The sequence below is a fragment of the Notechis scutatus genome, chromosome 7, assembly GCF_049901735.1.
Source record: "Notechis scutatus isolate UNSWTSFEM ecotype Mainland chromosome 7, rNotScu1.2, whole genome shotgun sequence".
In the NCBI taxonomy this organism is placed as follows: domain Eukaryota; kingdom Metazoa; phylum Chordata; class Lepidosauria; order Squamata; family Elapidae; genus Notechis; species Notechis scutatus.
Genome location: NC_142015.1, coordinates 2267226 through 2275129, shown reverse-complemented (window position 1 = coordinate 2275129; position 7904 = coordinate 2267226). Strand labels below are relative to the sequence as shown.

Below are 7904 nucleotides of genomic sequence, written 5' to 3'. Positions count from 1 at the left end.
TAGACTGCGTCGCCTGGTGCAAAAACCCGGTGCTTGCTAGATGAGTCCGGGGGTTTTCCGGGTTGTATGTGGGGTGTAGTCTGTCGAGTGGTGACCTTAGTTTTCTCCCCATTAGTAATTCTGCCGGGCTTTTGTTTGTCGTTGTGTTTGGGGTGATATGTTGTATTAGGAGCATTTTATTTATTTTTTCTTGTATGTCCCGTGTTCGATCTTTTGGAGGGTTCTTTTTGTAAATTGAACCATCCGTTCTGCCCTACCATTGGCCCCGGATGCGCCGTCGCTGTCAGTGCGTGTCGTATGCCTCGTTCCGCTAGGAATCTTCGAATTCCAGCGAGGTGAACTGGGGTCCGTTGTCTGACACGATGACATCCGGGAGACCGTGGGTTGCGAAAAGTTTGTTTAAGACCTTGGTTACCGCATCTGTTGTGGTGGTCTTCATGTTGCTTACCTCCAGCCAGTTGGAGTAAGCATCCACCGTGATGAGGAATGTGTTCCCTTTTGTGGGCCCGGCAAAATCTATATGGAGTCTCGACCATGGTCCCCTGGGCGTTTCCCATTCTAATATTGGTGCTGCGGGGGATTTGGTCTGGTTTCTTGGCAGCGCGAGCACTTGGCTACCCAGGCCTCGATCTCCTTGTCCATACCTGGCCACCGAGCATAGCTTCTGGCCAAAGCTTTAGTCCTTACAATCCCGGGTGCCCTTCGTGTAATAATTTTAATACCTTCCCTTGCAGTTTTTCGGTATGACCACCCTGTCCCCCATAGCAAACAACCTTTCTGTAGTGACAGTTCTGTTTGCGGTTTGGAATGTCCTGAATGCTTCATCGTTGTCTTTCTCTGGCCATCCCTTTTCTACCCAATGTAACACCAGCGCCAGACGCTTGTCTTTATTAGTCTCTCGGGCAATGTCTGACGCGGTTATGGGTAGGTCGGGCAATGTCTCTATGCTGAGGGTGGTCGTCGTGGGAGCTGGATCGTCGTCTAGGTAGGGAAGCGGCGGCGGCTCACGCGTCTGCATGGGAGATCGTCTTACCGGGTCTGTGTGTGAGCCGGTAGTCGTGGCGGCGAGGAACTCAGACCACCTTGTCATCCTGGGGGATAGGATGTTCGGGGTGGCCTTGTTCCCCGCCAGGATGCCCAGCAGCGGCTTGTGGTCCGTGATGAGGGTGAATCGGCGGCCGTAGAGGTACTCGTGGAACTTCTTTACTGCTGCGACGATAGCCAGTGCCTCCTTATCTAATTGGCTGTAGTTTCTTTCGGGTTTGCTGAGTGTTCTTGAAAAAAAGCGATGGGTGCTTCTTTTCCGTCTGGGAGTGTATGGCTGAGGACGGCGCCGGCGCCAAATGGTGAGGCGTCGCATGTGACGGCGATGGGTAGGGTCTCATTATACTGAATGAGAGCGGCATCCGAGGTGAGCAGGTCTTTGGTATTCTTGAATGCGGTGTCCTCCCGTTTCCCCCAGGTCCATTTGGCCGTCCTGTCCAGGAGCCTATGCAAAGGCTCCGCCTGTGGTCGCCTTTTGGGGCAAGAACACATTGTAAAAATTTAGCAGTCCCAGAAATGCCTGCAGCTCTGTTTTGTTCTTGGGCGTGGGGGCTTCCTTTATGGCTTTGACCTTGCTTCCGGTTGGGTGGATGCCATGTCGGTCTAGGAGGTACCCCAGGAACTCGACTTGCTCTGTGCATAGCTGGCATTTCTCTTTCTTCACCTTTAGCCCGGCCCTTTGAATTTTTCTAGTACCTCCCTTAGGCGACCCTCTAGTTCCTCCTGGTTGGCTGCCGACACTAATACATCGTCAAAATAGGGAACCACCCCTTGATTCCTCGCAGCAGTCTCTCCATGAGGCTCTGGAAAATTCCTGGGGCTACGCTGACTCCAAACTGGAGTCGGTTACAACAACGCTCCCGGTGGGTGACTATTGTTTGCGCCTCGGCGGTTTCTTCATCGACCGGCAGTTGCTGATAGGCTTGCGCCAGGTCGAGCTTCGCAAAGACCTTGCCCCCCAGCGAGTGTAATAGGTGTTGCACTACTGGGACGGGGTAGGCGCTTTGTTGCAGGCGCAATTTAGGGTGGCCTTATAGTCCCCGCAGATCCTTACTGACCCATCTGGCTTGACTGGGGTGACTATAGGGGTCTCCCACCGGGCGTGGTCGATTGGCTGCAAAACCCCCTGTTTGACGAGCTTGTCAATCTGCTCGTCTATTTTCTTCAGTGCAAAGGCACCCGTCTGGGTTTTAGGCGTATGGGGGCGACATTTGGGTCTAGGCTGAAAGAGATAGGGGCCCTTTGTACTTGCCTAGGGTGCCGTCGAATACTTCTTGGGAATCCCTCGCCAGCTGCTGCTCCCAGTCGGCCTCTGTGGTGTGGTTTATTCCCGTGACCTCGATCCCGAGTGGCGCGAACCATTGGAGTCCTAAGAGGCTGGGTCGGTTCCGGTCCACGATAGTCAGGGGAAGTTTCGCGGTGCGGTTTTTGAAAGTCACCTCGAACTGTCCGGTCCCAATGACGGGGATGCGGTTCCCCTGATAGTCCTTGATGATCAGCTTCTGGTTCTCCAGTCCTCTTTTCTGGATGTTTGGCACCAGTCGCTTGAGTTCTTTCAGGCGACCATGGAGAGGTAGGATCCGGAGTCTACCTCCATCCGGCATGGCTCGCCCTCGATGCTCACCTCCACGTAGACCTTCCGGGCATCCGTGGTTTCGGCATGGCCGATGGTGACCGTCTGGTGGGTTTCTTCTCTCTGGCGGCCTTCCCCGCTCCGTCGTCCTCGGTTGTCTCGGTTCCAGCGATAGTCGGCTTGGCGATCTCTGGTCCTCGGGGGGGTGTCGTCTCGTCCCCGGTTGCTTGGTTCTCGCCGGCGGGGGGCTGTGTGTCTTTCTGAGTCGGCAGACTCGGGCGATGTGGCCCTTCTTGTTGCAATGCCGGCAGATCGCGTCGATAAAACGGCACTCTGATCGAAGGTGATTTCCCCGCACCCGGCGCACTGGTTCCCGACTTACGACCCGTTGATCTCGCCGGTCCCGTCCTGTTTGTAGTCGGTGGACGTCTTCCTCCTCGTCCGTGGTATCGGGCGGAGTCCAGGTCCCGTGGTGTGTGGTGGTCTCTCGTCGGCTTGTCTCGGGGGTTTCAGTGCGGTCCCCGTTGTCTGCCCTCCGAAGTCTGGCTGCTGACTTCCGGGTGGCTTCGGCTGCGGAAGCTTCGGCCAGGGCGTCCCGAGTCGATGTTGCCTTTTGCCATCAGTCGACTTTTTAGTGCCTGATCCCTGAGGCCTAGGACAACGCGGTCTCGGAGGACATCGTCCAGGTCCCTGAACTCGCACATCCCCCTAGGTCTCGCAAGGCGCTATGAAGTCGCTAATGCTCTCGTCCTGCCGCTGGTTCCGCCGATAGAACTCATCCCGCCGGATGAGGATGGGCACAGCGGGGGCGTAGTGGTTCCGAAGGAGTGGCTCGAGATCGGCCCAGTCCATCGCCTTCACATCCTCGGGCTTCGCGAGGGCTTTGGCCATCTTAAACACTGCGGGCCCGCAGTGTGTGAGGAAGACGGCCCTTTTCTTCTGCCCGTTCGCATCCTTCAAATTGCTACTTTCGAGGAACATCAGGAATCTATCCGTGTACGATTCCCAGTCCTCGGTAGCGGGGTTGAAGGGTGCTGGTGGGGTCATGCTGGCCATCTCGTCGGTCTTTGTCTTCCTCGGGACACGTGCTCGGTGGTTATTCTCTGAATCCCACCTTCGTCGCCAGTGTCGTGTCCGTCGCGGGAAGGAAGCTCGGAGTCAGTGACTTAGTTTCAGCTCTTTATTGGCTCCGGATACAGCTTAAGCTTGAAGGGAAAAACTGCGGCTTTTTATTTCCGAGCCGCGGCGGCCGCGTGCCAATGACACCGCTTGAATCTCCCGCGATTAGTTTCCACCAATCGCGGGGGATTCGCAGACGCCAATCAGTGCGGCTCGCTCGACCAATCCGGTCGCCCCGCGCTTTAGCCAATCGCGACGCGGGGCTACGAGTATGTAAATTGACTTGTACAGAACAGCCTGTTTGTTTGTTTGTTTTGTCTGGTTATGTTTCCTGCTTCTCTGCACAATGTGATTTACATTTATATTGTTTTATTTGTTTCCTAGTATGATTTGATTGCTTAATAATTAGCTATGACTATCACTAACTGTTCTATCTTACGATTCTTGATGAATGTATTTTATTTTTTTCTTTATGTACACTGAGAGCATATGGACCAAAGACAAATTCCTTGTGTTCAATCATACTTGGCCAATAAAGAATTCTATTCTATTCTATTCTATTCTATTCTGTTCTGTTCTATTCTATTCTATTCTATTCTATTCTATTCTATTCTATTCTATCCTATCCTATCCTATCCTATCCTACCCTATCCTATCCTATCCTATCCTATCCTATCCTACTCTACTCTACTCTACTCTACTCTATTCTGTTCTCTCCTATTCTATATTCTATTCTATTCTATTCTATTCTATTCTATTCTATTCTATCCTATTCTATTCTATTCTACTCTACTCTACTCTACTCTACTCTACTCTACTCTACTCTACTCTATTCTGTTCTCTCCTATTCTATATTCTATTCTGTTCTATTCTACTCTACTCTACTCTGTTCTGTTCTGTTCTGTTCTGTTCTGTAAAATAAATTCTATTTGATTCCTTGGCCAAAAATTACATCAGTAAAGATTGGATTTTGCATTCAGCCAGCACACTCCCACAATGAAATTCACTGGTTTTCAAAATGCTTCTTTTTGTCCTAGAAACTGTTACCAACACTGTTTCAGCCCTCCAAAATTTCCATTGAGAAGAGTAAGCAATGCCGTTTTATTTCTGTGCCTTGACCTGAACCCAACCTTTAAAAATTCTTGATAATTTGCATCATCTTGGCCTTCTGTGTACCAACCACCCTAAAAAGGGAGGATTCAAGACTTTTTGCAGATTCAGGCTATTTGCAGGTATTATGCTCTAGTTATACACTCCTCCTTCCATTTTTTTAAAAAAATATTTAATATTTGATATATTTGCCACTTAATTGGTCAGAGAGCTCTTTATGCAACTACACTGGTCTTGTGAGGTATCTTTTATTTTTCTTCCTTTTGTAATATTGTAGTATTGTTCCAGCCCTAAATGTTCCAGCCTCTTTCTACTTCTGACATTTTACTTTTTACAAGAGAAAGGAATGCTCAAGCAGTGATAGTTTGACATAGAGTGCCATACTGACACAGCCAGCATCCTTCTATTTTGCACGGTTGACGTCATGACCCCAGCGTCATGTTTAACGTAATTCTTACTTAATGAAAAGAAAAGAGAAGAAAAAAGATTAAGATGCTGATGGGAAAGATTTATTTAGGTTCATTTGCACTTAAGAGATTTATTCCAGTTTTTCCATGTGAAGAGATCAAACATCACAGCGCTGCGATGGGTCATCAATTCTGTAGTGTTCATGTTTACACGTCACAGGATTGACTACCGTCGTGCACCCTTCAAGAACTTCAATGCCACCATATCTTTGAAGGGGAAAAAAGGGAGGCAAAGAAGGAAGAAGAAGGAGAGGTTATGGTCAGTCAAAGTTTCCAATGGCATTTCTGTCTTTATTTCATCTAAATTACGTACAGAGTATTTCTCCCATTATTGTAACCACAGCTATAACTCTCAGTTCTGCTATGAGAGAGTACCTGTCCCAAAGGGGCCAACACATTCCTCAAGCCATTCTAGTCAAAATTGAGCAAAAAAAAACAAACCCATTCCCATGGCTGCCACCAGCTCCTTCAGCAGGAGTTGTTACTCTAAGAAGATTCTTCCCCAAATTGTGTACCAGCGCAATCTGGGGGAGCGCCACCCAGTATCGAGTCAAAGGTGATATATGCCCTGGTCCTTTGGCACGGGACAAAAATGCTACATCCATGCTATGTTGCCATGGTTGGGTCAAAACTGCTTCTTCCCCATCCTTTAAGGACATCTAATACTTGGCCTAAGAGTTCAGCTTCCATCCTTCCTTCCTTCCTTCCTTCCTTCCTTAATTCCTTCCTGCTCTCTTTCTTTCTTTCTTTCTTTCTTTCTTTCTTTCTTTCTTTCTTTCTTTCTTCTTTCTTTCTTTCTTTCTTTCTTTCTTTCTTTCTTTCTTTCTTTCTTTCTTTCTTTCTTTCTTTCTTTCTTTCTTTCTTTCTTTCTTTCTTTCTTTCTAATACATGCTATCTCAATAAATGCTTGTAGCTTAACTTCAGAGAAAACATGCAAATTAATATATCTGAAGGTGGCCTGGAGCCTCTTCTTACCTGTGACAGCAATCCAATCCATTTCTGCCGCATTCGCATCTTAAACAATGAGCTGTGTTCCAGGTGGACCCAATGAGATGCTTTCTCCCATCATATATATCATGACAAGTGATTGGCACCACCGGTTTACCTAAGAAAAAAAGAATGGAAGAGCTGAAAGTTGAACCTTCAACCGAACCCAGAAATGGCATTTCTGTCTTTATCGCATCTAAGTAATGCACAGAGTATTTCTCCCATTATTGTAACCAGAGCTACAACTCTCAGTTCTGCTAGGAGAGTGTGATTGTCATGCTGTATTGAGAAACCTGCTAGAGTTGGAGGCTACTTATAGAAATCTACTCTTGAGCAAAGGTGACAAGTATACAAATTCTCCACATTTGCTGAATATCATTATATATTAATGATTGTTTAGATTTGTAAGGATCCCTGATGATCAAACAACTTCTGCATTAGTACAGTCGGGGTTTCCTGGCCCAACTTAATGAAAACCTGGATTGTCAAAATTAAGCCCACAACGTTTCTCCTGGCATTACTAAACCTTTGCAAGCGATGATTTGCTCAGATGTATAAAGAGTTTGATTACCATCTTTAATCTCAGCTGCAAAGGGCCCACTAAAGCATGCTCCTTGACATGCAGCCAGCATGAGAGAGAAGATGATCAGGCTGAAGAAGACTTTCTGAGAAAGGGAAAGAAAAAAGAAAAAATAAGCCATGAGAGATCCTACTAATTGTTTCAGCAAGTGGCTGTTCAAATTCTTTCTAATTTCCCCTCCGATAATACAATGAACTTTGGAACCAGCCCTCTGGGTTAAGTTTGCAATCTTGTGCAAGTGTGCATTTCGATCCCTGTTGCACAAGAGGGTCACCCTGGAACATCTGCCTCCCCTCTTTGTCCATCCACCTAATAGTTGTCAGGATGAAATAATTTTCAGCCCCCCCCCGGAGGCAAAACTCTCCATTGGTATCATTGGAATTGATCTACCACCACAGATATGCTTTTCCCGCACATAGTTTCCATACCTTCTTCCATCTGGGATGCTTTGTGGGAGGAAAGTGACAATCCTGACTCTCTATTCCTGACTTGATGTGTCCTTCATACCAAATAGTGAATTTCTGCATTTGTGTTTCTACCGTTAAAACTTTTAAATTGCCAGAAAATAAACTCTGATTTCAGTCCTTGGCCAAAAATTAGACCAGCAACACCTGGATTTTAAAGTTATCTCACACACCCCAAAATGTTGTTCATTGGTTTTGCAAACAGTTCTGTTTGTCCTATCTCTATTTTGGAGTTCTAAAGAAGCATCTGATGACGAGTGAGAGAAAGAGCAAGGCCAAAGAGAGCAAGTAAGAACCTAGCTTAGGACTTACCTTCTGGGGAAAGAGAAATGGACAGGAAAGTGTAATTACTTCTTCACCCTTTTTTGCATTTAAAGATAACTGACCAGCAGCCCAATTTTGGGGGATCTGGTCCCTCCATGGTACACAGGAAGTGGGGGATGCTTTGGAGGGTGGCTGTGTAAGGAATGTTGCATCTCTCAGGTAGAGTTCAGCTTTTCTCAGAGTTGGCTCTTAGCTGGGCAGATCCTGGCTGATCCTTGTTCCCTAGGAAATGTTTG

General features: G+C 47.5%; 1 protein-coding gene across 1 annotated transcript; it reads right to left on the bottom strand.

Annotated features, from left to right (window-relative positions):
- Nucleotides 1–5333: 5333 nt before the first annotated feature.
- On the bottom strand, nt 5334–7025 carry LOC113432475 (small serum protein 5-like). The gene is made up of 3 exons (XM_087969899.1): nt 6872–7025; nt 6289–6418; nt 5334–5520 (listed from the first exon to the last, which is right to left on the bottom strand). Exons 1-3 carry the CDS (start codon nt 6999–7001, stop codon nt 5412–5414), a joined length of 369 nt encoding a protein of 122 aa, XP_087826025.1. The 5' UTR covers nt 7002–7025; the 3' UTR covers nt 5334–5411.
- Nucleotides 7026–7904: the final 879 nt, after the last annotated feature.

Bases quoted from the DNA above. Each gene is read 5' to 3' on its own strand.
- LOC113432475 (XM_087969899.1), bottom strand. From the start codon at position 7,001: ATGGCTTATTTTTTCTTTTTTCTTTCCCTTTCTCAGAAAGTCTTCTTC. The intron at 6,419-6,871 runs GTAATCAAACTC...TTTTTTTCTTAG, and splicing joins TGCAGCTGAGATTAAAGATG to GTAAACCGGTGGTGCCAATC. The intron at 5,521-6,288 runs GTAAGAAGAGGC...TCCCCTTCAAAG, and splicing joins GGATTGGATTGCTGTCACAG to ATATGGTGGCATTGAAGTTC.